The sequence below is a fragment of the Macaca fascicularis genome, chromosome 2, assembly GCF_037993035.2.
Source record: "Macaca fascicularis isolate 582-1 chromosome 2, T2T-MFA8v1.1".
In the NCBI taxonomy this organism is placed as follows: Eukaryota; Metazoa; Chordata; class Mammalia; order Primates; family Cercopithecidae; genus Macaca; species Macaca fascicularis.
In genome coordinates, this window is record NC_088376.1 from 32786915 (window position 1) to 32813415 (window position 26501).

At 42.0% G+C, this 26501-nt stretch overlaps 1 protein-coding gene across 10 annotated transcripts in view; it reads left to right on the plus strand.

Annotated features, from left to right (window-relative positions):
- The window catches only part of HACL1 (2-hydroxyacyl-CoA lyase 1), a 110858-nt gene that overhangs the window by 34014 nt on the left and 50343 nt on the right, over positions 1-26501 (plus strand). For 4 of the 10 annotated variants that reach the window (XM_005545707.5, XM_005545708.5, XM_074030977.1 and 1 more), the window contains 3 exons: positions 2237-2344; positions 3363-3549; positions 5995-6147. In XM_005545707.5, coding sequence (XP_005545764.2) covers positions 2237-2344; positions 3363-3549; positions 5995-6027 — 328 coding nt within the window. In that variant the 3' untranslated portion in view covers positions 6028-6147. Of the gene's footprint in view, positions 1-2236; positions 2345-3362; positions 3550-3919; positions 4097-5994; positions 6148-26501 lie in introns of those variants that run through there. The other 6 variants (XM_065539370.2, XM_074030976.1, XM_074030978.1 and 3 more) reach the window with 3 other exon arrangements.

The window sequence follows — 26501 nt, forward strand, 5'->3', positions numbered from 1 at the left end:
TGAACCAAGATCGCACCACTGTACTCCAGCCTGGGCGACAGAGCAAGACTCTGTCTCAAACAAACAAACAAAAAAGTCACTTAACCAAGCCTTAGTCTTATCTCTTCTAAAGTAGGAATAGTATGCTTTAGGCAGAAACTCCTTGAAAAAAAAAAAAGGATTAGTCATAGTTCCTACCTTAGAAAGATGATTATGAGGAACAAATGAGATAATCCAAGCAATTTTTTTTTTCAAGATGGGGGTCTCGCTTTGTCACCCAGGCTGGAGTGGAATGGTGCAATTGCGGCTCACTGTAGCCTCAACCACTGAAGTTCAAGTGATCGTGCTTCCTTAGCCTTCTGAGTAGCTGGGATCACAGGCATGCACCACCACGCTCAGCTAATTTTTTGTATTTTTTTTTGTAGAGACAGGGTTTTGCCATGTTGGCCACACTGGTCTCGCATTTGTAAGCTCAAGCACTCCACCCACCTTGGCCTCCCTAAGTGCTAGAATTACAGGTGTGAGCCACCGTGCTTGGCCCCAGCTAAACTCTGAGGTGATGCTCAGTGAACATGAGCCATTTGGATCATGTGTGTAGTTATGAGAATTCATGGAGAAACTCATGAATTGTAGATCCTAACTATAGAAGGATGGGGGTTTTATTTTTCCAGCTATATTTAAACTGTAGTAAAACTATTCTATTCTTAGCCAGGGTTCTTATTAGGGCTTTTGTGACTCATGTTTTTGGGCTGGCAAAGCTTTGGTAGATGAAACGTTCAAGATTTGGGAAGGTATAGTTGTCCCTACATATCCATGGGGGATTGGTTCCAGGACCTTCCTCAAATACCAAAATCCAAGGATGCTCAAGTGAGTCCCTGATATAAAATGGTACAGTATTTGCAAATAACCTATGCATATCACCCCGTATATTTTTAATGATCTCTAGATTACCTTAAAATGCTGAATACAATATAAATGCTATATAAAAAATTGTTGTGCTGTATTGCTTAGGGAATAATGACAAGAACAAAGTCTGTGTGTGTTGAGTACAGACCCAAATTTTTTTTCCAAATATTTTTGACCTGCAGTTGGTTAAATCCACGGATGCAGAACTCAGATAATGAGGTCTGACTATATGTGTCTGTTAGAGTGTCTTTATTGACAACAAAGTGATCTACATAAAAAAGATGACTTATGGGGAAGTCAGCCTTTTAGTGAATAATGATTCCTTTTGAGCATGGAGAGCAAATAATTACCACAGTCCTGTTATTTAACGGTATGCAGTTTAGTTTTGTTTTTACTACTTGCCCTTGGAAATTATGTTAGAAAATAAAACCTACATTCTTTTCAGTCAATAACATTTAATCAACCTTTTCTTTTTTGTCTTTGCTGTACTGTTTAGCACATTGTTAAATACGCCTTTTCTGTAACGATTACACCATGTAATGTGTTTCTGATTATGGGTGTGGTAGTTTGAGTGCAGATTGTGTGTGCTAGTCACTTGTGTATCTCCTACAGCATCTAGCAAGGGCTGGGTGTCTGTGGCGAGCTCAGTAAATAGAAAGGTACTTTTCAAACATTGTTCCTAGGAACCAACTAGAAGTGGTCCTTTAGAGAGTATTAAATAGGGAAGGTGTTCTTCGTATACCATCTAGACTTATGAAAACCTAGATTCAGAAAAGCTCAGTGATTTATCTGAGGTTCATAGCTAATAGCTAAAGGACTATCAACTATTTTTTTTTTTTTTTTCTGAGATGGAGTCGCGCTCTGTCACCCAGGCTGGAGTGCAGTAGTGTGATCTCGGTTCACTGCAACCTCCACCTGCTGGGTTCAAGCGATTCTTCTGCCTCAGCCTCCCGAGTAGCTGGGACTACAGGCCCATGCTACCATGCCCAGCTAATCTTTGTATTTTTAGTAGAGACAGGGTTTCACCATATTGGCCAGGCTCATCTTGAACTCCTGACCTTGTGATCTGCCTGCCTCAGCCTCCCAAAGTGCTGGGATTACAGGCGTGAGCCACCACGCCCAGCCAGGACTAACAACTCTTAATCTTGCAATCTTTCTGCCTTTCCATGATGTTTCTGTTAATGATTTGATATTCTTTCTTAGGATAGTAAATGCTTGACTTTTAGTCTTCCTCTAATATCACAAAAAGCTTATAGAAAACTATTCATTTTTAAGTTAAAATTTCAGCCCAAAGAAAAGAAATTACTTTAGAATGAAGAATAATTTCCTTCATATTTTACTCTCACTTTAGGTACAACTTGCCAATCATACTCTTGGTAGTGAATAACAATGGAATTTACCAAGGTTTTGATACCGATACTTGGAAAGAAATGTTAAAATTCCAAGATGCTGCTTCAGTGTAAGTAACCAAGACCAATGTCTATTTACTTCCTCTCACCCGTTTTAATCTCTTAAAAAGTCTTCTATATTGGCAATAGTGTGCCTACATGGTATGAGTATTGTCTGTTTTGATTGTCAGCCCTTCTAAAGAGCAGGAATCCTGTCTTAGTTCCTCTTTGCACAAATATCCATGATTAGGTGCTTCAATAAATAGTTTATAATCAGGGAACAGCTGAAGACTCAGATAAATGAGTGTGATGTCTGAGCCTTGTTAATGAGAAGGCTTATTGCAAAATGCTGCCAGGACTGGGAGCAATAGTAGGACCATGTAGAAACACCATGTAGAAATGTGGATGTGTACATATTATGTATGTTCCAGAGGCCTACCTTCCTTTTACCACTTAGCTAAATCTTGATCATCTGATGGCAGAGCCAAATTAAGACGGTATTGTAGCTGGCCGTGGAATGTGAGATAGATGTAAATTTGTGAGCCAGCCTTGGGGTGGAACAGGATATGGGCGTGTCTATTTATGCCTCGCCAACTTTATTTGTTGTTTTCTTGTTATTTGTTGTTTTGCACTAATCTTTTTTTTTTTTTTCATATTTTTCTTCTGGATTCATAATAGTTGGTAGTGTAGCCTGTACTATCTAGTATGGTAGCCACTAGGCATGTTGCAACTGTTGCAATTTAGATTTAAATTACTTCAAATTAAATGAAGTTAAAAATTTAGTTCCTCAGTTTAGTCACGTTTCAAGTGCTCACAGCAACAGGTAGATAGTGGCTACTATTTTGGATCACACAGGTTTAAAACATTTCTATCATCACAGAAAGTTCTGTTGGACATTGCTTTATAGACAATTATAAACATAGGAAAAACTCAGTGTACTGGCATCTCAGCTTAAGTGTTGAAGTTAAAATTATGCCTTTCAGTTCAGCCTAAATTTTTTTAATGAAGTATTTCAGAGAATGACTTTTTGTTTTTTTTTCTACAAGGTTTAAGATTTAAATTTCATTGACTCATGACCTTGTTTTTCAGGGTCCCTCCAATGTGTTTGCTGCCAAATTCACATTATGAGCAAGTCATGACTGCATTTAGAGGAAAAGGGTATTTTGTACAAACACCAGAAGAACTCCAAAAGTCCCTGAGGCAGAGCCTAGCAGACACAGCTAAACCCTCTCTTATCAACATCATGATTGAGCCACAAGCCACACGGAAGACCCAGGTAAATACAGTTGCTAAGCAGAAAGCAAGAAATGCATCTGCTTCCCCATCCCCCTCCAAAAAGTATCTACCAAACAGAACACCCTCTATCGTGCACAGAGGTCTTTCTAAACCTTTTCTGAGTTTGGCAGTTTCATTTATTTGTTCAGTGAATATTGAGATATGTGTTAGGTGCTACGAATAGCATGGCGAGCCAAACCAGGCTCAGTCCTCACCTTCATGGAGCTTTTATGGTCTGGTAGGGGAGAGGGACAGTCTGGTAACCTCACAACTGAACACAATACGACAGAGTGAAGCAATTGCTTGGAAGGAAAAGAACCCAGTTCTAAGCAAACATACCACAAAGGAATCGATTTATGTTGGGGTTACAGGGAAGGCTTCTCAGGGGAGATGATTCTTAAACAGAGATCAGAAGGATAAGCAGAGACTAACTCGGCAAAGGGGAGAGGGAAGAGATGTGCAAAAGGCTCTGTAGCAAGAGGAAAGAGAAAGCGTGGCAAGTCTGAGGAAGAGGGAGATGCAACTGTAATACAAGGATTTGTGCAGGTACATTCAAAATTAGTTACTTTGACCTCTAAAGTGAAACTACAGTGTTGATTATAGCAGTAAAGTGAATGACAAAGTTCATAGCATGAACCTCTCCTATCCCAGATTAAGTTGCATTTCATACTTAATTTTCTACTGCCATCCTGGTTCTGCCACTTGCCTCCTCTTGTAACCTGTCATCCATGCGAACACTTTGCATATCAGCCACTGTTTTCGGAGCAGGTATTTTTTTCAAGTACTTTCTGTCTTGGTTCTTAAACATATGGGATCTCTTTCTTTTGTGAACAAAGCAGAGGATGAATGGGCAAACAGATACCTGGATAATCACTGAAATATAAATTAACTAATTTAGACACTAAAATATATAGAATTCTACTGAAATTCTATTTGTGTGAAAATAGATTTCAGCGACTTTGGCATTTACTTCCTAGCAGAGAGAGGAGACACTCAAGAAGCCTAGTGATGAGGAAGATAAATGCCGAAAAAGTAGGCCAGTAAGCTGAAGGGCAGGGGGCATTAGCAGGGATTTCTGTGGAGCAAGCAGGCAGACTGTTTTAAGGGAGGGTCAACAACTTTCAGAATCTGTCTGTACTCCTGCGGGTTTGTGGATTGTCTTCTCTTTTTAAGTTCTATTTTAAATGATTTATGCCAGTCAGACACTCAATAGACAGGCTTTTTCATCTCATGCCACTTTATGGATTTATAACGGGGTTTATACTTTTCAGTGACTGGGATGTTAGTTTGGTAACCAAAAACACCCTCCTCTGGGCATCAGGCCGTCAGAGCACTGGGGAAACTAAAGCCACTGTAAGAAGCTTAATGAATACATATAATCTTGATGGCTGGGCCCAGTGGCTCATGCCTGTAATCCCAGCCCTTTGGGATGCCGAGGTGGGCGGATCACTTGAGGCCGGGAGTTTGAGACCTGCCTGGCCAACATGGTGTCTACTAAAAATACAAAATACAAAAAATACAAAAATTAACTGGGCATGGTGGTGCATGTCTGTAATCCCGGCTACTCAGGAGGCAGAGGCACGAGAATCGCTTGAACCCAGGAGGTGGAGGTTGCAGTGAGCTAAGATTGTGCCACTGCACTCCAACCTGGGTGACAGTGAGACTCTGTCTCAAAATCATCATCATCATAATCTTGAGACCTATGTTAATCACAGAAAAGCCCTAACAAATTCTCTGCCAGTGAGTTCGCGCTTCTATTGATTTGCTTCCAATGATCTGTTCTACAATTTCTCTATGAATTTTGTTTGGATATTGCCGGAGAAATATAAGTTCTCGTCTTCCTCTTTTATAATTCTATGAGGATTATCTTTATATTTCTTACATTTATCACTTTGAAATTATTTTCATTCCAGTGGAATTTACATACATTATACTTTCCAAACTGTTGATTTTTGTCTGTCCCTCTGCCATTTGTCATTGATTCTCAGTGTTGGCTGGCCACTTTCTGCCTCAATATGGGAATGCCTGTATCTGTGTCTGTGTCCAGGCCGTATGTGTAGGATGGTGTTTGTTCTGGAAGAGGCTTCCGTGCACAGTTCTTCCTACTTTTGTTCTCAGACCCAGGAGCTCAGCCCTCTGTGGGCCTCCTTTATCTCCCTTCTCCTTCTGAGTGTACTTGTGGTTCTTTTAGACTATAGTTTTTGTGCTCTGATTACTGTTAATGGAAGAGGACCCAGAATGCCATTGTAGATTGTTTTATAGGACACAGCAGGAAGATTCACTAGTAGGTTTTAAGTCCTTTTTGGGAAAAGCACCAGAACAAAGACAAACCTCATTTTGCCACCATTGTGTAGGACTTTTAGGTTTTAGAACAAGTGAAACAATGAGGATATAATTTGAGACAATCATTTCTTTTTACTGAATGTTTGTTGTCTTCTTTTTCTAGGATTTTCATTGGCTGACCCGCTCTAATATGTAAATAAAGACGCCAGTTGGTGGTCTTGAGTTTTCTCTTTCTTGCAAGATGAAATTTTATTTTCCACAGCAAAATTACTCTACTGTTAAAATTGTGCAAAATAAAATAAACATTTTAAAATGACATTTTACAGTAAAGGAATTGATTAAAAACAGAAAAAGTTAGAAAAAGTAACAGAAAAAGTTATTCTGCCACAAAACTACTTACAGATGAATGGAGAGCTTTTATTAAATAATAGCGTTGTAACTGCCTAAATGTTGATTTACATATCAATATTCTTTTACTGCCATAGTGTGCATGTTTGTTCCCCAGAACCCCATGTAGAAATTTGATCTCCAGTGGTGGAGGTAGGGCCTAATGGGAGGTGTTTGGGTCATGGGGATGGATCCCACATGAAAAGTTTGGTGAGTTCTCAGGGTAATGAGCTCTCCCTCTATTAGTTACCACTAGAGCTGGTTGTTAAAAGGAACCTAGCAGCCAGGCACAGTGACTCATGCCTATAATACCAGAATTTTGGGAAGTTGAGGCGGGCAGATCACCTGAGGTCGGGAGTTCGAGACCAGCCTGACCAACATGGAGAAACCCCATCTCTACTAAAAATACAAAATTAGCTGGGCATGGTGGTGCATGCCTGTAGTCCCAGCTACTCAGGAGGCTGAGGCAGGAGAATCGCTTGAACCCAAGAGGTGGAGGTTGCGGTGAGCTGAGATTGTACCACTGCACTCCAGCCTGGGCAACAAGAGCGAAACTCTGTCTCAAAAAAAAAAAAAAAAAAAAAGGAAAGGAACCCAGCACCTTCCCTGCAGGGAACCTATCACCTTCCCCACCTCTCTCCTGCTTCCTCTCTCCTCATGTGGACTCTGCACACACTGGCTCCCCTTCACTTCTGCCATGAATGGAGGCAGCCTGAGCCCTCACCAGATGCCCAGTCTTGAACCTTCCAGCTATCAGAACTGTGAGCTAAATAGACCGCTTTGTAAAACAAGTTACTTAGCTGTAGTAAATATTCCTTTATAGCAACACTAAACAGACTAAGGCAGTTACCTATCTTTTAAGAATTGAAGAAAAAAGCTGTAAGAATTATCTAATGTAGAGACATGTTCAATTAGTTGAGATACATAGGCTCTTTCTGCTTCCTATTTTATTTTTTGACTACTCAGTACCTAAGTGTCCCCAGTGTTTAGTGGGGCTTGTCCTATATTTTATGAATTTGGTGGTTTTTTTTTTTTTTTTCTGGAAAGAATTTATTGAGCCAAAGGCAAAGTCACACCACACCCAAACTAATAATTTCAGGATATATTTGGACTAGCGACCTAAGTTCAAGCATACCACATTTAGACCAATGAAGTTAACAATATATAAAGAACTCAGACCGGAGGCAGTGGCTCACACCTGTAATCCTAGCACTTTGGGAGGCCAAGGCGGGTGGATCACTTGAGATCAGGAGTTCAAGACTAGCCTGGCCAACATGGTGAAACCCCATCTCTACTAAAAATAAAAAAATTAGCCCGGCGTGGTGGCACACTCCTGTAATCCCAGCTACTCAGGGAGCTGAGGCTCGAGAATCACTTGAACCCGGGAGGCAGAGGCTGCAATGAACCAAGATCCCGCCACTGCTCTTGAGCCTGGGCAACAGACTTAGTGTGACTCCCTCTCAAAAAATAAATAAATAAATAAAATAAAAAGAACTCGTATATAAGAAAAATATTAAGGTGCCAGTAGAAAAATGGGCAGAGGGCATGAATGTACAATTCATAGAAAAAATATAAATGCTCAATGAAAGTATGAATATAAATAAATATGAATATGTAAGTTATATTGAAAATCCCTTTTTTCCCCCTGGCCTATCCACCTGGCAAAGAACTTTCTAAATTAATCTGAATTGTGGTGAAGTGGAAGTGAAAATGAGACTCCCTACGCTGCTGATGGAAGTTGAAGTTGGTACATTTCCACAGAGTAATTCTAGCATTGCTTGTATTTGGAATCTTAAAAATGTTCATACCCTGTAAGTTTTGACCCCATGAAGTTTTTTTTTTTTTTTTTTTTTTTTCTCAAGACAGGGTATTGCTCTGTTGCTCAGGCTAGAGTGCAATGACGTGATCACAGCTCACTGCATCTTTGACCTCCTTGGGCTCAAGTGATCCTCCCACCTCAGTCTCCCAAGTAACTGGCACTACAAGTGCATGCCACCATGCGCGACTAATTTTTTTATTCTGTTTTTGTAGAGACAGGGTCTCAATATGTTGCCTAGGTTGGTCTCAAACTCGTGGGCTTATGCTATCCTCTTGCCCCTGCCTCCCAGAGTGCTGGGAGTACAGTCATGAGCCACCGTGCCAGGCCCCAGTGATCTTATTTAGGGAATATATCCTAAAGAAATAATAAAATATTTGGTCAAATATTTATATGAAAGGCCATTTTACATAGTTTTATTTAGGAACAACCCCAACGTTTAATAGGAGGACATTGGTTACATAAATGATGATCTATCATCATAAAATAAAAATTGTGTTATTTATTGATTGAGAAATAATCACAATACAACATGTGAAAAGAGCAGCAAGCTACAAAATGAAATGGAGTGAAGTAAGGAAATACGCATACTCATGCATTCATGCTTGCTTACAGAACAGAGATGGGCACAAAATTAACTAAAACTGTAATACAACTTGGTAGATGGAATTGTAGGCAGTTTCTATTTCTTTAATTTTTTCCTTTATATAATTTTATAAATATGTAATTTTTATTATCAGAAGCAGGCATTATTTTAAAAGAATATTTGAAATTGAAAAACATCACTTATTTTCAGGGTCATTCATATTTTTTATCTGCAGTTTTACATACATTGAAGCATAAGACTTTATATCAAAATTCAGCTTGTTTGCACCACCCAGATCAGACTTGTCTACACTGGTTAGTTTAGGCACAAGTGACCACCGTGAAGTGGTAGACTTCAGTTTTAGGGGTGAACCCAGAAGATACTGTGATTGGGCCCCTGACGGACTCATAGAAGCAGCCCCATTTTGCAGGTATTCTTATGTCCTGCACAGGAGGAAGACACTATGAAGAGGAGCATTCGGACTGGATAGCTCCTGTAACCTCACCAGCCTCCTCCCACTCTGCCTCTGGACACACCGCTGGCAGCCAAATGCAATATAAGATTTTGCCATTAGGTGGTGTAGAGGGCTTGATTAATATTTATAAATTGAACTTGTAAATCTGTTACTAAATACTAGATAAAATTCGGGGAAAATGCCCCTTTCCTAATCATATTCTCTCAGAGAGAAAAAAAAATTCAGACAGGTTATTAGACTGTCCAGCAGAGGTCAGTCTAAATGTGTAAAGACCACATTAGTCCAGGTTTATTTAGTCTATTTAGTAAAAATGATCTTGAAATTAGTCTCCTCACAGCAGATTTTCCTTGGATAAGATACTGAAAATACCCCTCTAAAATGGATCTATTGGTTGATAGATACTTGATAGAATATTTTGCAGCCCCTAGTTTAATAATGAATTTCTTATGTGAGCCTAGTATACGTATTAATAATACCCAATTGCCTCACAAAAACTGAGCTTCAAAAGATTATGGCAGTTTTCTTAATTAAGGAAAACCTAGAATCTAGGGTTGAGGAGATCAATGGGAAATGAATTTTTTTATTATTTTTTTGAGACAGGGTATTCCTCTGTTGCCCAGACTGGAGTACAGTGGCATAGTCATAGCTCACTGCAGCCTTGAACTCCTGGGCTCAAGTAATTCTCCCACCTCACCCTCCCAAGTAGCTAGGACTACAGGTACATGCCACAACACCTGGCTAATTTTTAAAATTTTTTTGGAGAGATGTGTCTGTTGGCAAGGCTGGTCTCAAACTCTTGGGCTCAAGCGGTCCTCCCACTTCAACCTCCCAAAGTGAAATGGTTTCTTAGGTTACTTTCTCTGCTAATAGTCTTTCCAAAAATCTTTCATATTTCGTGGGGTTATTTGGGGATTCAAAAAGCCACCCAGAAGCTCTTAGCCCAATGCCTGTCATATAAAAGGCACTCAATAAGTGCCACTGTGTTTTAGGAAGGTGAGAATTTAGAGAAGAGAACACCACCTGGAGTCTCAGCTTAGCAGTGAATGTAAAAGTATACATAGTGGTTTCCCTTTTCTCAAGTGAGTGGGTCTTCAAGTAAATTAGACATTTCCTGGAAATCAGGGGTTGTGTATTTTCACTTCTCTATATAGCCATAGTGCTCTGTAAGAGTTCACTAACTACTAGTTGAGTGGGAACTCATGATGGTTAACAATAGCTCAGTGGAGATGTTCTACAGTTATTTCATACATGCTACTTTGAAGTAGCTCAGCTTTTTTGTGAAGTGAGTGTGTATGCCATAGGGAAAAAAAGTCTCAAATCCATTGCAAGAAAATGATAGGACTTTTGGACACTGAAGGAAAAAGAAAATGAAAAGGAAAATTATATTGAATCCCAAAACATTTTTGTTCCTGTATTATTTTCAAGACAGCTAGGCAGTGGGGAAGCAGTGCATGTGAATGAAGAAGTAGCCCATGACTCTGAAATAATGCAAATGTAAAGTGATTACCGTAGAACATCATATGACTGTTTTAAGAAAGTAGGAAACCAGTTACTTTTGTGACTGGTTGGGAATTGTGACTGAGAAACCCCGAGAAAACTAACTACTGACTATTACAGAGAGTAAAATACAGACGAAGTGTGAATTATCTGGTGTGTGTTTGGTTGCATTTGCTGCTGCTAATGTGAATAAATGGAATAATGTGGAAAGGAGAAATTGACAATCCTGTAAATTTTACTTTTGGAAGAGGTGGAGATAAAAGCATATGCCTTGGATTCTGATCTAACTGACAGGATTGCCTCTGGCTTTCACTAGATGTCTTGACTCTTCGCTCCCTTCCAGGACCCTCTCTTTCAGAACGGGGCTAGCTGGCCAGTGAACCCTTGACACATTCAGGTTGTGTGGTCACTCTTTCAGTTAGGGAGCTATGAAAGGAACACATAGAAACTCCTGGATCTCCTGTTTCAAAGTTTGAAGGGACCACTTTAAATTTTGATTTACGGCCTAGAAATACCTGCAGAGATGGCAAGATCCATGATTTTCCTTCTATGCAGTGGTTGCTGGAGCCTGCTCTGTGGAGTGGCTAATCTACAGCCATGTAGTTCACTGCCAAGGCTCACTTCCCTGGTCCCTCCATATTTCCAGGAATTGCCTCCCCATTGCATGGTCAAGTTGGGCTCAAGAAGTCAGACCTGGTTTCGCCTTAGCCCCAGCTTTGCTTGTGCTGTTTCTGCTGTGATGCTCTGTACTTACCCACCCATTTTTGCCATGTGAAATTGGCTATATGCTTCAAGGCCCAGCTCAACAGTCCCCTCTTCCGTGAAGCCTTCCTTTCTCTGGATGCTCTTGCAGCACCTGGGGTGCACCACTGTCACAAACTCACAGTGTTCATGGTGAGCTAAATTCCCATCTCCCTCACCATCTTGTCTTGGGAAGTAAGTAATCCAGGAAGGGTTTATATCACAAAAGCTATAGCAGACAATGTTCAACAAGGATGCAGGGTGGATAGATGAGCTACCAGGGATCAGAAGCCCACCCTGATACCTAGGTATTAAGTAAGCCCAGTAGTTCTTAGAGCAATGCTGGGGATGGGGGCTGGTGGGCGTGAGGCCCTGAAATGACTGAAGTTTTATTTCCACCTGGCGAAATGAAGGTCAAAATTAAAATTAGGTAGAATTACTGAAAATAAATATTTCTTTCACACTGTTGTGGACTGAGATTTATACTCACTACATTCATCAAACCATTTAATGGTTCGTAGTGCCATCCCTGGCTCCCTACCCTCCATCAGCCACTCCATCGGTCCCCTCTCCCCACCACCCTACATTACTCATGCATTTCAGAATTTTTATGGCTATTTTATTTATTTATTTATTTATTTTGAGACCAAGTTTCCCTCTGTCACCCAGGCTGGAGTGCAATGGCATAATCTCAGCTCACTGCAACCTCCTCCTCCCAGGTTCAAGCGTTTCTCCTGCCTCAGCCTCCCTAGTAGCTGAGATAATAGGCGCCCGCAACCACGCCCAGCTAATTTTTGTATTTTTAGTAGAGACAGGGTGTCACTATGTGGTCAGGCCAGTCTCGAACTCCTGACCTCAGTGATCCACCCGCCTCGGCTTCCCAAAGTGCTGTGATTACAGACATGAGCCACCGCGCCTGGTGGTTATTTTCACTTGATTATTTTTCCATATTAACTTTAGTAGCAAAAAAATCTGATATTTCAATTAGAGTGTGTTTTTTAAAATAGAGTGTGTTAACAGAAAATCTTAACATTCAGTAAGGCCAACATATCAGGAGACTGTTGCCATTGAAAAAATAGTTGTTACTCAAGAGTTCCCAAGAAGAGGTCTCGGGTAGAAAGAGAATGAGAACTAGTGGGCTAAAGCCCTATCGTGATTACTGCAGGAAGAAAGAAGTGAGGCAGGGTAAACACGTTTAGGATTGGTTTGTTTGAACAGTGTTGATATGCTCAGGGATGGTGTAGAGGCTGTCCCTAGCTGTCTGGATATGGGGTGATTAGGCAGGGAGATGGTCTCCCAGAATGTGAGAGCACCATAAAGAGGGCCATGAAGAAGGAAGCTGGGGTTATGAGCTCTGGATTGGTTGGCTTGTGTATGAAAGGAAAGTTGTTTGACCTCTCCACGGTCAGTAAGGCTCAAGCAGGTGAATCGTTTACTATAACTGGGAATTGTCTAACCCTGTGCTGGGCAGTTCTTTCAGGATCATTGAGGCCCAGTTGTCAGTGGGATTTTAAAGTTTTCATTATGTTGATCTTACACAATTTTTGTTAAATTTGTCTCTAGATATTAATCTGTTTTGTTGCTATTTAGTGGCATTGGCAAGTACTTCCAAAACAATGCTAAATGGCATTGGTGGGCATGCACCACTTTCCTTCTAGGTGTTTTAGAATCAGCATGTCATTTATCTACTTTCCTCCTTCAGGAGGAGTAAAAGATGACAAGAAAACCTCCCTATTAGGAGTTAGTGAGGCTGCAGAGTTTGAATGTCTTTCCCAAAAATACATGACAAGGTCAAAAAAGAATACTTACTACCATTTCCAAGTTGGGGCTTGTGGTCACCTGCAATGACAAGTGACTTATTGGCAATTAATCCTCAGTCAGGGCTAGTTGAAAGCTAGTCAATTATTTGTTGCCTAAACCACCTTCCTTTATAGCATCGAGACCAATGACAAAGGCAAACATATTGAGAAAGCTGCTTCTCTGTAGTCTTCACCTTCAAAATCTCAGACCAGAAAAGAGGGAGGAGGTGGTACAAGATGACTGAATAGGAGCTTCCACCAATTGTCCGCCTTGCAGAAACACCAAGTTTAACTATCCACACGAGAAAGCACCTTCATAAGAACCAAAAATAAGGTGAGAAATCACAGTACCTATTTTTAACTTCCTATCACCGAAAGAGGCACTGAAGAGAGTAGGAAAGATAGTCTTCAATTGCCGATGCCACCCCTCCCCCATGCCCCAGCAGTGGTTGTGTGGCGTGGAGAGAATCTGCATTTAGGGGAGGAAGAGTGCAGTAATTGTGGGACTTTGTATTGGAACTTAGTGCCGCTGTGTCACAGCAGAAAGCATCATGAGGAAGAATTCAGCTGGTGTCCATGGAGGGAGCATTTAGACCAGTCCTAGCCAGAAGGGCCAAAGTGCTTTGGGGTCCTAAATAAACTTGAAAGGCAGTCTAAACCAGAAGGGCTTCAATTCCTGGGCAAGTCTTGATGCTGTGCTGGGCTTGGAGCCAGTAGACTTCAGGGGCACACAGTCCAGTGAGACATCAGCCAGGGTGGCCAAAGGAGTGCTTATACCACCCCTTCCCCTGCCCCGGGCAGCACAGCTCATAGCTCTAGGAGAGACTCATTCCTTCTGTCTAACGAGAGGGAAGAGTAAAGAGGACTTTGTCTTGCAACTTGGATACCAGCTTAGCCACAGTGGGGTAGGGCACCCATTCTAGGCCCTAGGTCCTTGATGACATTTCTAGACATACCTGAGCCAGAAGGGAACCCACTGCCTTGAAGGAAAGGACCCAATCCTGGCAGGATTCATCACCTGCTGACGAAAGAGCCCTTGGGCCCTGAATAATCAGCAGTAGGAGCCAGGTGGTACATGTCATGGGCCTTGGGTGAGACTCAGATGTGCTGGCTTCTGGTATGATCCAGCACATTCCCAGCTATGGTGGCTATGGGGGGAGATTCCTTCTTGAGAAAAGGAGAGGAAAAAGTAAAGGTGACTTTGTCTTGTAGCTTAGGTACCAATTCAGCCACAGTGAATAGAGCACCAAGCAGGCTCTTGGAGTTCCCAGTATCAGGCCTTGGCTCTTGGATGGCAATCCTGGTCCTGCCCTGGGCCAGAGGGGAGCCCAGTGACCTGGAGGGAGAGTCCCAGGCCTAGCAGCGTTCATCACAAGCTGACTGAAGAGGACTTCAACCTTGGGTGAACATTGACAGTGGCCAGGCAGTAGTTGCTGTGTGCCTGGGGTGGTGGTGACAATGAAGAGACTCCTCTCCTTGTGGAAATGGGAGGGAAGAGTGGGAAGGACTTTGTCTTGTGACTTGGGTGCCAGCTCTGCCTCAGTAAAATAGTGAACCAGGTAAATTCCAAAGTTTCTGACTCTAGATCCTGTTCCCGGATGGCATCTCTGTACCTAGTCAAGGCAGAGGGGAACTCACTGCCCTAAAGGGAAGGACACAAGCCTGGCTGACTTTGTCCAGCTGATTGTAGAGCCCTAGAGCCTTGAGTGAACATACACAGTAGCCAGGTAGTGGTTACCGTGGGCCTTGGGCAAGACCCAGTGCTGTGCTGGCTTCAGGTCTGAGCCAGTGCAGTCCCAGTGGTGGTGGCCATAGGTGTGCTTGTGTCATCTCTCCCCCAGCACCAGGCAGCTCAGCACAGAAAGATTACGTTTGTTTGGGAGAAAGTAAGGTAAGAGAACAAGAGTCTAGGCCTGGAAATTCAGAGAATTCTTCTGGATCTTATCCAAGAGCACCAAGGTCTTGGGATTACACAGCATTACTGGGCGTGGGGTACCCCCTAATGCAGATATGGCTGCAGCAGCCAAAAATTTGGATCACAACACCCACTTTCCTTCAAATGCCTGGAAAGCCTTCCCAAGAAAGATAGGTACAAACAAGCCCAGACTGCGAAGACTACAATAAATAACTGTATTAGTTCATTTTCATGCTGCTAGTAAAGACATACTGGAGACTGGGAAGAAAAAGAGGTTTAATTGGACTTACAGCTCCACATGGCCAGGGAGGCCTCAGAATCGTGGGAGGCGGCAAGAGAAAATGAGGAAGAAACAAAACGGAAACCCCTGATAAACCCATCAGATCTCCTGAGACTTACTATCACGAGAATAACACAGGAAAGACCGGCCCCCATGATTAAATAACCTCCTCCTGGGGTCCCCCCCAAACGTGGAAATTCTGGGAGATACAATTCAAGTTGAGATTTGGAGGGGGGACACAACTAAACCATATCATTCTGCCCCTGTCCCCTCCAAATCTCATGTCCTCACATTTCAAAACCATGCCTTCCGAAGAGTCCCCCAAAGTCTTAACTCGTTTCAGCATTAACCCAAAAGTCCACAGTCCAAAGTCTCATCTGAGACAAGGCAAGTCCCTTCTGCCTATGAACCTGTAAAATCCAAAGCAAGCTGGGTACTTCCTAGATACAATGAGGGTAGAGGCATTGGGTAAATACAGCCATTCCAAATGGGATAAATTGGCCAAAACAAAGGGGCTACAGGGCCTATGCAAGTCCTAAATCCAGTGGGGCCATCAAATGTTAAAACTCCAAAATGATCTTCTTTGACTCCAGGTTTCACACCCAGGTCACACTGATGCAAGAGGTGAGTTCCCATGGTCTTGGGCAGCTCTGCTCCTGTGGCTTTGCAGGGTACAGCCTCCCTCCTGGTCGTTTTCATGGGCTGGTGTTCAGTGTCTGCGGCTTTTCCAGGTACATGGTGCAAGCTGTCAGTGGATCTACTGTGCTGGGGTCTGCAGGATGGTGGCCCTCTTCTCACAGCTCCACTAGGCAGTGCCCCAGTAGGGACTCTGTGTGGGGGCTCTGACCACACATTTCCCTTCCGCACTGCCCTAGCGGAGGTTCTCCATGAGGGCCCCGCCCCTGCAGCAAATTTTTGCCCGGGCATCCAGGCATTTCCGTACATCTTCTGAAATCTAGGCAGAGGTTCCCAAACCTCAGTTCTCGACTTATGTGCACCCACAGGCTCAACACCATGTGGAAGCTGCCTAGGCTTGAGGCTTCCACCCTCTGAAGCCACAGCCTGAGCTGTATGTTGGCCCCTTTAATCCATGGCTGGAGCTGCTGGGGCACAGGGCACAAAGTCCCTAGGTTGCATGCAGCACAGGGATCCTGGACCTGGCCCACGAAACCACTTTTTCCTCCTTGGCCCTTCAGGCATGTGATGGGAGGGGCTGCTGCGAAGTCCTCTGACATTGCCTGGAGACACTTTCCCCATGGTCTTGGGGATTAACGTTAGGCTTCTTCCAAATTGTGCAAATTTCTGCAGTTGACTTGATTTCTTTCTCCCCAGAAAATGGGGTTTTCTTTTCTATTGCACAGCCAGGCTCACATTTTCCAAACTTTTATGCTCTGCTTCCCTTATAAAAGTGAATGGCTTTAACAGCACCCAAGTCACCTCTTGAATGCTTTGTTGCTTAGAAATTTCTTCTGCCAGGTACCCTAAATCATCTCTCTCAAATTCAAAGTTCCACAAATCTCTAGGGCAGGGGCAAAATGTTGCCACTCTCTTTTTTAAAACTTAACAAGAGTCACCTTTGCTCCAACAAGTTAATCCTCTCCATCTGAGACCACCTCAACCTGAATTTTATTGTCCATATCGCTGTCAGCATTTTGGACAAAGCTATTCTACAAGTCTCTAGGAAGTTCCAGACTTTACCGCATTTTATTGTCTTCTGAGCCCTTCAAACTATTCCGATCTCTGCCTGTTACCCAGTTCCAAAGTCACTTTCGCATATTCGGGTATCTTTTCAGCAACGCCCCACTCTACTGGTACGAAGTTACTGTATTAGTTCATTTTCATGCTGCTTGTAAAGACATACCCGAGTCTGGGAAGAAGAACAGGTTTAATTGGACTTACAGTTCCACATGGTGGGGGAGGCCTCAGAATCATGGTGGGAGGTGAAAAGGCACTTCTTACATGGTGGCAGCAAGAGAAAATGAGGAAGAAGAAAAAGCAGAAACCCCTGATAAACCCATCAGATCTTGTGAGACTTATTCACTATCACGAGAATAGCATGGGAAAGACCAGCCCCCATGATTCAATTACCTTGCCCTGGGTCCCTCCCACAACATGTGGGAATTCTGGGAGATACAATTCAAGTTGAGATTTGGGTGGGGATACAGCCAAACCATATCAGTACCTAATTCTTCAATGTGAATGCCCTGATGAACATCCACAAGCATCAAGACCATCCAGGAAAACATGACTAATGCACTAGGGACCAATCCCAAAGAGAGAGAGATATGTGACCTTTCAGACAGAATTCAAAATAGCTGTTTTGAGGAAAGTCAAAGAAATTCAAGATAACACAGAGAAAGAATTCAGAATCTTTTCAGATAAATTTAGCAAAGAGATTGAAATGATTAAATAGAATCAAGCAGAAATTCTGGATTTGAAAAATGCTGTTGACATGCTGAAGGATGTACCAGTCTCTTAATAGCAGAGTTGATGAAGAAGAAGAAAGTAAGCTTGAAGACAAGCTATTTGAAAATATATGGTCAGAGGAGACAAAAAATAAATGAAGAATGAAGCATGCCTACAAAATCTAGAAAATAGCATCAAAAGTGCAAATCTAAGAGTTGTTGGCCTTAAAGTCCAGGCGTGGGTGGCTCACGTCTGTAATCCCAGCACTTCAGGAGGCTGACGCAGGTGGATGATGAGGTCAGGAGATCGAGACCATCCTGGCTAACACAGTGAAACCCTGTCTCTACAAAAAAAAAAAAAACAAAAAAAACCAAAAAATTGGCCGGGCGTGGTGGCACATGCCTGTAGTCCCAGCTACTCGGGAGACTGAGGCAGGAGAATCCCTTGAACCCAGGAGGTAGAGGTTGCAGTGAGCCGAGATTGCGCCACTGCACTCCAACCTGGGTGACAAAGTGAGACTCTGTCCCAAAAAAAAAAAAAAAAAAAAAGTTATTGGCCCTAAAGAGGAGGTAGAGAGAGAGATGAGGGTAGAAATTTTATTCAAGAGGATAATAGCAGAGAGCTTCCCAAACCTAGAGAAAGATATTAATACTCAAATACAAGACAGTTATAGAATACCAAGCAGATTTAACCTAAGGAAGGCTACCTCAAGGCATTTAATAATTAAACTCCCAAACATCAAGGATAAGGAAATCATCCTAAAAGCAAGAGAGAAGAAACAGTATACAATGCTGCTCCAATATGTCTGGCAGCAGACTTTTCAGTGGAAACCTTACAGGCCAGGAAAAAGAGTGACATGACACATTTCAAGTGCAGAAGGAAAAAACTTTTACTATAGAATAATATAACCATCATAAATTTCCTTCAACTATGAAGAAGAAATACTTTCCCAAACAAAAGCTGAGGGTATTCGTCAACACCAGACCTGTCCTACAAGAAATGCTAAAGGGAGTTCTTCAGTCTGAAAGAAAAAGACTTTAATGAGCAATAAGAAATTATCTGAAGCTAGCCAGGCGCAGTGGCTCACGCTTGTAATCCCAGCACTTTGGTAGGCTGAGGCAGGCGGATCACGAGTTCAGAAGATTGAGACAATCCTGGCTAACACGGTGAAACCCCGTCTCTACTAAAACTAACAAAAAAAATTTAGCTGGGCGTGGTGGCAGGCCTCTGTAGTCCTAGCTGCTTGGGAGGCTGAAGCAGGAGAATGGCGTGAACCCAGGAGACGGAGCTTGCAGTGAGCCAAGATTTGCACCACTGCACTCCAACCTGGGTGACAAAGCGAGACTCCATCTCTCAAAAAAATAAAATAAAATAAAATATCTTAAGGAGAAAGACTAAACGACGGACAAGTCAAAAATAGCCAGGCACAGTGGCTCTTTCCTGTAATCCCAGCACTTTGGGAGGCCAAGGTAGACAGGTCGCTTGAGCCCAAGGGTTCAAGACCATTCTGGGCAACATAGTGAAACCCTGTCACTACAAAAAAGTACAAAAAGATTAGTCGGATGTAGTGGCATGTGCCTGCAGTTTCAGCTACTCAGGAGGCTGAGGTGGGAGTCACCTGAGCCCTGGAGGTTGAGGCTACAGCCAGCCTGGGTGTTGAGTGAGACCCTACCTCCAAACAAAACAGTAACTGCAACAACTTTTCAAGACAGAGAGAGTAAAATAAGTTATAAATTAAAACAACAAAAAATGAAAACTAGGGAGAAGAAGTTAAAGTGTAGAGATTTTTTATTTTTATTTCCCACACTACACTCATGTAAGAAGTGTAGCATTTTAATTAGTTTTCTCTTTGCTTGTTTATACAAGTGTTAAGTTGTCATCAGTTTAAAGAAATGGGTTATAAGATATTATTTGCAAGCTTCATGGTCACCTCAAATCAAAAAACATACAATAGATAACACAAACAATGAAAAGCAAGAAATTAAAACGTACCACCAGAGAAAATCACCTTCACTAAAAGGAAGACAGGAAGGAAGGAAAGAAGGAAGAGAAAATCACAAAACCACCAGAAAATAAGTCATTACTTATCAATAATAAATTGAATGTAAATGGACTAAACTTTCCAATAAAAAAGTGTAGAGTGGTTGAATGGATTAAAAAAAAAAGACCCAATGATCTGTTGCCTACGAGAAACACACTTAACCTATAAAGACACTGATAGACAAAATAAAGGGATGGAAAGAGATATTCCATGCAAATGGAAATCAAAAAAGAGCAGGAGTAGCTATACCTATATCAGACAAAATAGAGTTCAAGACAAAAACTGTAAAAAGATACCAGATTATTATATAATTATAGAGGAATCAATTCAGCAAGAGGATATAAGTATATATGCACCCAATACTGGAGCACCCAGATATATAAAGCAAATATTATTAGAGTTAAAGAGAGAGATAGACCCCAATATAATAATAGTGGGAGACTTCAACACCCCACTTTCAGCATTGGACAGATCATCCAGACAGAAAACAAAGTAACATTGGACTTAATCTGCACTATAGGCCAAACGGACCTAATAGATACTTACAAAACATTTCATGCAATGGCTGCAGAATATACATTCTTCTCCTCAGCACATAGATTATTCTCAAGCATAGACCATATATATGTTAGGCCACAAAACAAGTCTTAAAACATTAAAAAAAACTGAAATAATATCAGGTGTCTTCCCTGATCTCAGTGGAACAAAACTAGAAATCAATAATGAGGAATTTTGGAAACTATACAAACACATGGAAATTAAACAATATGTGCCTGAGTAACCAATGGGTCAATGAGGAAATAAAGAAGGAAACTGCAAAAATTATTGAAACACAGCTAATGTGATAATGGAAACACAGCACACCAAAACCTACCGAATACAGCAAAAGCAGTGCCAAGAGGGAAGTTTATAGCTATAAGTGCCTACATCAAAAAAGTAGAAAAACTGGCTGGGCGCAGTGGCTCACACCTGTAATCCCAGCACTCTGGGAGGCTGAAGTGGGCAGATCACCTGGCCAACATGATGAAACCCTGTCTCTACTAAAAATACACAAAGAAAAAAAAAAAAAAAGCTGGGTGTGGTGACACGTGCTGTAATCCCAACTACTCGGGAGACTGAGGCAGGAGAATCGCTTAAACCCAGGAGATGGAGGTTGCAGTGAGCCAATATCGCACCACTGTACTCTAGCCTGGGTGACAGAGCAAGACTCCATCTCAAAAAAAAAAAAAAAAAAAAAGAGAAAATAGAAAAACTTAAAATAAACAACCTAACAATACATCTTAAAGATTTAGCAAAGCAAGAGCAAACCAAACTTAAGATTAGTAGAAGAAATAATAAATATCAGAGCAGAAATAAATGTAATTGAAATAAAACAATGCAAAAGATCAACAAGACAGTTTTTTAAAAGATAAAATCCTTTCACCAGATTAAAAAAGAAGAGCAGACCCAAATAAATCAGAGATGAAAAAGGAGACATTACAACTGATAGCACAGAAATTCAAGGGATCATTAGAGGCTACTATGAGCAACTATATGACAAGAAATTGGAAAACCCAGAAGAAATGGATAAATTCCTAGGCACATACAACCTACCAAGATTGAACCATAAGTAACACCCCACGAGCACAGGCAACCAAAGCAAAAATAGACAAATGGAGTCACATCAAGTTAAAAAGCTTCTGCACAGCAAAGGAAACAAAGTGAAGAGACAACCCACAGACTGGGAGAAAATATTTGCAAACTACCCATCAGAATATATAAGGAGCTCAAACAGCTCTATAGGGAAAAAAATCTAATACAATTAAAAAATGGGCAAGAGATCTGAACAGACATTTCTCAAAATAAGTCATACAAAAGGGAAACAGGTATATGAAAAGGTGCTCAATATCATGGTCATCAGAGAAATGCATATGAAAACTGCAATGATATGTTATCTCACCCCAGTTAAAATGGCTTTTATTCAAAAGATAGGCAATAACAAATGCTGGAGAGGATGTCGAGAAAAGGAAACCCTTGTACACTGTTGGTGGAATATAAATTAGTACAGTCATACTATGGAGAGCAGTTTGGAGGTTCCTCAAAAAACTGAAAATAGAGGGCCGGGCACGGTGGCTCATGCCTATAATCTCAGCACTTTGGGAGGCTGAGGAGGGGAGATCGCTTTAGCTCAGGCATTTGAGACCAGCTGGGAAATATGGCAAAACCTTGTCTCTACAAAAATACAAAAAAAAAAAAAAAAAAAAAATTAGCCAGGCATGGTGGTACATGCCTGTAGTCCCAACTACTCAGGGGACTAAGGATGAGGTATTGCTTGAGCCCAAGAGGTCGAGGCTACGGTGAGCCGAGACTGTGCCACTGCTCTCCTGCCTAGGTGACAGAGCAAGACCCTGTCTCAAAAAAAAAAAAAAAAAAAGAAAAAGAAAACCACTAAAAATAGAGGTACAATATGATCCAGCAACCCACTCCTAGGCTTATACCCAAAAGAAAGGAAATCAGTACATTGAAGTGGTATCTGCACTCCCATGTTTATTGTAGCACTGTTCACAGTAGCCAAGTTCTGGGAACAACCTAAGTGTCCATCAGCAGATGGATGGATAAAGAAAATGTGGTACATATACACAATGGAGTACTATTCAGTCATAAAAAGAATGAGAACCTGTCATTTGCAATAACATGGATGGAATTGGAGGTCATTATGTTAAGTGAAATAAGCCAGGCACAGAAAGGCAAACTTCACATGTTCTCACTTATTGGTGGGAGCTAAAAATTAAAACAATCGAACTCATGGACATAGACAGTAGAAGGATGGTTACCAGAGGCTGGCAACAGTAGTCAGGAGAGGGGCAGTGGAGATGGTTAATGGGTACAAAAAAATAAAAAGAATGAATAAGACCTAGTATTTGATAGCACAACAGGATGACTGTAGTCAACAATTGTACATTTTACAGTAACCGGAAGAGTATACTTTGATTGTTTGTAACAAAAAGGATAAATGTGTGAGGTGATGGATGCCCCATTTACCCTGATGTGATTATTATGCATTGTATGCCTGTATCAAAATATCTCATGTACTCCATAAATTTAGACACCTATGTGCCTACAATTTTTTAAAAAATTTCAGACCAGCTTCCCCTTGATGAGTCAGCTGATGACCTTTTCTCTTCCCGCACTGTGACCTTCCCCACTGTGATGTGTGTATGCTTGGGGGCACCATTAGGGAGGGGCATTTCTGTCATCCAGGTCCTCTGCAAAGTAGATGCCAAGGTGGGATTAAATACATGAGGGACTTTATTAAGGGAAATGCCTCTGTGAGAGAAAACAGAAGAGCTGGGAAAGGCTGAGAGCCATCAGGCTGCAATGCAGGTCACACCCCAGTGAGAAGAGAGGGTAGCAAGGATGGGCAGAAGCATCCTGGCTGGGTGCCATCTGAGGAGAATTTGGCAAGGCTTCTATCAGAGGAGTCCCATGCCTCCCAGGAACAGGCCCACCTTCGTATTTCTACTGGAGATTGGAGAGGAGCAGCACAATGCCTAGGAAATGTGGCCTCAGCATAAATGTGGGTGACAGATTTCAGAGAGTGGCAGCTGGGGCTCTTGGTCAGTCATGCTCCTGTGGTTGGAGACAGATTCTCGTGGCTGCACAGGTACTTTCTGGAGGTCTCCTTGCTGCTGCCTTTAGACTGTTAGAACTGAAAAATTGGGAGGTGAAGTTTGCTTAGCAGCACTTAAAATCTAAGGATCTGACCCAAGTCCATCTGCATTTCTCCCTCTTCGACGGACAGATGGTATGTCAGAAAGTGTTGAGTGTGATAAGCCGGAGTTTCTATTCTGGCTCTGCTTTGGGTTATACAACCTCGCTGAACCTCAGTTTCCTCATCTCTATAATGTGGGTTCCGGAATGCCTAACTCTATAGAACTAAGACCATATGCTGTTTATAGAAATGCTTACTATGAAACCTGGCACCAAATAGCTCCTTGAAAAACATAAGCCCCTCTTCCTTTGTTCCCTCTTTATGCCTCTAGTCCCCAACCCTCATAGAGTACAGGATGAGGAGAAAGCTAGCTTTGCTCCGTCGTGGAATCCTCTGTTAGGCAAGTCCCTTCATCCATATGGTTACCATGTGCCATTGACACCTTGTCTGTTGCCCACTGGAGAACTGGCTGCAGCTGGCGTTTAATTCAGCCACCTTCCTTCCACATCTCAGCACAGAGCTGGGTTGTCAGTGTCAGTGCAGGAAAGAGCACATTCATTTTGACCCAACTGAATTAGCCAGGCCAGTCGGCAGCCAGGAAGTCATGTGCTGCTTTCCCGAACCAAATAGAAATTATTTTTAGATTATTCACTGTTTGGTATTGTCCATACCACAGCTCCCTCCTATTACAGCACATCAGAGAAAACTGGCTGCAGCCAATTAATGGATATTTAGCAAACCATTTGCCAGTCCTGGGCCTCTGTGTTCTCATTTGTGAGAAGAGTGGTTGAAATTGACCCACAGTTCTCAACCCTGGCGGCACATTGAAATCACCTGGGGAGCTTTAAAAAAATCCTGATTCCCAAGTCACACCTCAGATCAATTACCTCAGAATCTCTAGAGTGGGCCCCAGGCATCAGTATTTTTTAAAGCTCTCCAGGTGATTCCAGTGTGCAGCCCAGTTTGAGAACCAGCGAAGGAGGATTTCAAAGCTTCCTTCCATCTCGAATTCCAGGGATGATGATCTTGAAAAGGGTATAGTCTACTTCTAATTTAACTCATTGAAATAGGAGTTACAAGAATGAGTATTCCAGCAATGTTATAATTTTATATTCTCAGGTTCCTTGTTCTTAATCATGTTTCTGTTTGGCATCTTGGTCACTCAGTGTTTAGATCCATAAATAATACTTTTTTCTATATACATTTGTTTACTTCATGTGTCTGCCATTCTTTGTTTTCACTTATGTTTGTTGCAGGTGTACATTTCACAGAATTGGTAAACTTTATTACTCTGTAATAGAAATTAGCTCCTCAACTCCATTCCCACTTAGTATTTAAGTGTACAGCTCAGTGAATTTTTCATAGATATGTGCCCATGTAACCACCACCCAGATCAAGGTATAGGGCACTGCCAGCAATCCAGAAGGCTCCCTCATGTCCTCTCCAGCCAACCCATCCATCCCCTGAACTATTACTCTTCTGACTTCTATCACTAGGGGTTAAAACTCAAGTCTCTTTTGAGTAAGTGTTTAATTTAGTCTCATTCCTCTCCCTTGTTTTCTTCTTTGGGGACGACCTAATTTTCAGGGGTCTTATTACCATCCTGCCATCAGGGTAGAGTTCTTCTTCAAGAATGACTGATTCAGCAATCCATGTATACGCAACAAACTATCCCAAACCAGAGGGACTAAATCCAAGAAATTATTCTCTCACATTTTGTGGGTTGACTGGATTCAGTGGTTCTGCTTATCCTGCTTGAGCCATCTTATGCAGCTGTGGGCAGATGGCAGCTAAAGCCGGGTCCTCTTGAGGACAGCAGTGGGCTGGAAGGCCTGAGTTGCTTGCCTTCTTCACTTTGAGAAAATGAAAATGAGCTTGGGCTAAGAATGTAAAAAAAAATAAATAAATCTGCCTAAATAGGCATCAGGCTGGAATAACAGATGCAGATTAACATGGTTTGAATCTGTGTCTCCACCAAATCTCATGTCGAATTGTAATCCCCCCTGTTGGAGATGGTGGGAGGTGATTGGCTCATGGGGGCGGGGTTCTCTTAAATGGGTTAGCACCATCCCCTTGGTGCTGTTCTCATGATGGTGAGTGAGTGAATTATTGTGAGATCTGGTTGTTTAAAAGTGTGTGGTGCCCCACTCTCTCTTCCTCCTGCTCCGGCCATGTAAGACATGTCTACTTCCCCTTCATCTTCTGCCATAATAGGTTTCCTTAGGCCTTCCCGGAAGCCAAGAAGATGGCAGCATCTACGCTTCCTCTATAGCCTGCAGAACCGTCAGCCAACTGAACCTCTTTTCTTTATAAATGACCCAGTCTCAGGTATTTCTTTATAGCAGTGTGAGAGTGGACTAATACATGGATAAAGCCAGATGTGAAGTTAACAGGAGGAAATTTTTATTCAGAGGCACACTGCAGCTGTAAGTGGCTAACACCTGCCTTTCTTATTCAGTGAGAAGCTTTGTTTTCTAAAATCATAGATCATTAGAAACTTTTATAAGTGCGAATGACATACTCCACTTTTGCCTGGAGGAGCTCAGTTGCTTTGGAACAGAGAAACAGTTTTAATTTGCAACTCAGATGCAGAGGGTTTTCTGGACACAGCATTCTACATCTACCACAGCTTTCTAATATATGAGGAAGCAGGAGGACCCTGGCATCTCCTTCATAGTCCACACCTGATGTTGAAACCTTTACACAGAGCCTGCTTTACTTTGAGACCATCAACACTCAAATTTAATACGAAAAATCAGTGAATCGTGTAGTCTAAAATGATGACTTACGTGAATTTATGGTCTGTGGAATATGGCATCTCAATTTGTTAAAATGACATACATTAAAAGACTTGGAATGTTGTATATGGCTTTGCATCTGTTGGCACTTCCAGGGCCAGTATTGTCTTATTACTTGACTCCCAGTAGATCTCCATTGCTTCAGTGTGTACCCGGGCTAGTATACTAAGGTTCCCTCATGCCCCTCATCCCTCACCTTCTGGTCTATACCCACCTCATTCTTCTTTTATTATTTTTT